General features: G+C 36.4%; 1 protein-coding gene across 1 annotated transcript in view; it reads left to right on the forward strand.

Moving 5' to 3' along the window:
- The window catches only part of LOC117376072 (ras-specific guanine nucleotide-releasing factor 2-like), a 20,554-nt gene extending 20,014 nt beyond the window's left edge, over window positions 1-540 (forward strand). Inside the window, exon 9 of the mRNA XM_033972475.2 lies at window positions 531-540. Within this exon, the coding sequence (XP_033828366.1) occupies window positions 531-540 (10 nt within the window). The remainder of the gene's footprint in view (window positions 1-530) is intronic.
- The last annotated feature ends 500 nt before the right edge of the window (window positions 541-1,040 follow it).

Here is a 1,040-nt window from a genome sequence, read left to right on the forward strand (position 1 = left end):
CACCATCATCCTAAATTGTACACTCTTGGTTTAAACTCATCTTTAGGTCCTTCATGGTCAATAAAACAATAAAACAGGTCATAGGTAATAGTAGCATGTTAGTGTTGATTAAGTGAATCATTGCAATCAGTATCCCTCCGGCATTTAGTCAGCTCCTGTGCAGTTTGTGTGCTCAGTTAGACTGGACACAGGCTGGACAGGCCCTGCATTCTACCACATGTAGCTTTGCTAGAGTGAGAATTACTGTTATTACCATGCTATTTATTTTATCTTATGTTTTTGTTATTTTTGTATAACTGGTGATTATAAATGGGTATGCTGTAAATACTGATTGCTTTATCTTACTGGTTCTAGGTTGAATTTTGCATCCCACGCTTTTATATAGCGAGACACATGTTGAAGTACATTCTAAAAAATAAAAAGCTGTTTTAAACTTTGAGAAAAAAAATGTAGCATTTGAAATATGTCCTGCATGCACACATCTGTGGCATGTTGTGTGAATGGCCTGGCTCCTTTTCTTGTCTCTGTAGCTGTCATTGACTCTTTAAAGGCCTAAAACACTTGAGCATGATTGCCTCATAGAGTGCTTCACTAAATCAAACCATGTACACAGGTGTATTGGAGAATAATGTCAACTTTCAGAGTGTGTACCCACATCTGTACGTAACCGTCTGTCTGTTACGTTTACAGAATGCCTTGTTTGTAATACATCTGTTGAATGTGTGTTATTTGTTTATGTGATTGCATTTTTCATTTAGGAACAGAGGAAATAAAGTCAACATGCCTTATATTTGTGAGGAACTGTTGTTATTTCTCACATGGTTATAGGTGGTTTTCAGACACTATTGATTACTTTGTATTCTAAGAAATATCCAAAAGATAAATTCACAAATATTAAATCTGAATGCAGACTCCAGTACTTGCTATCAACCAAAACATTCAAACACTATTTTAGCTCCACTGCTTTCGGCTGCTGTCATGTAAGGACAGGGATACACAGGTTAGAGTAACACATTTCCTGGGGGTAATATTCATCCCAT

Source organism: Periophthalmus magnuspinnatus, chromosome 9, assembly GCF_009829125.3.
Source record: "Periophthalmus magnuspinnatus isolate fPerMag1 chromosome 9, fPerMag1.2.pri, whole genome shotgun sequence".
In the NCBI taxonomy this organism is placed as follows: domain Eukaryota; kingdom Metazoa; phylum Chordata; class Actinopteri; order Gobiiformes; family Gobiidae; genus Periophthalmus; species Periophthalmus magnuspinnatus.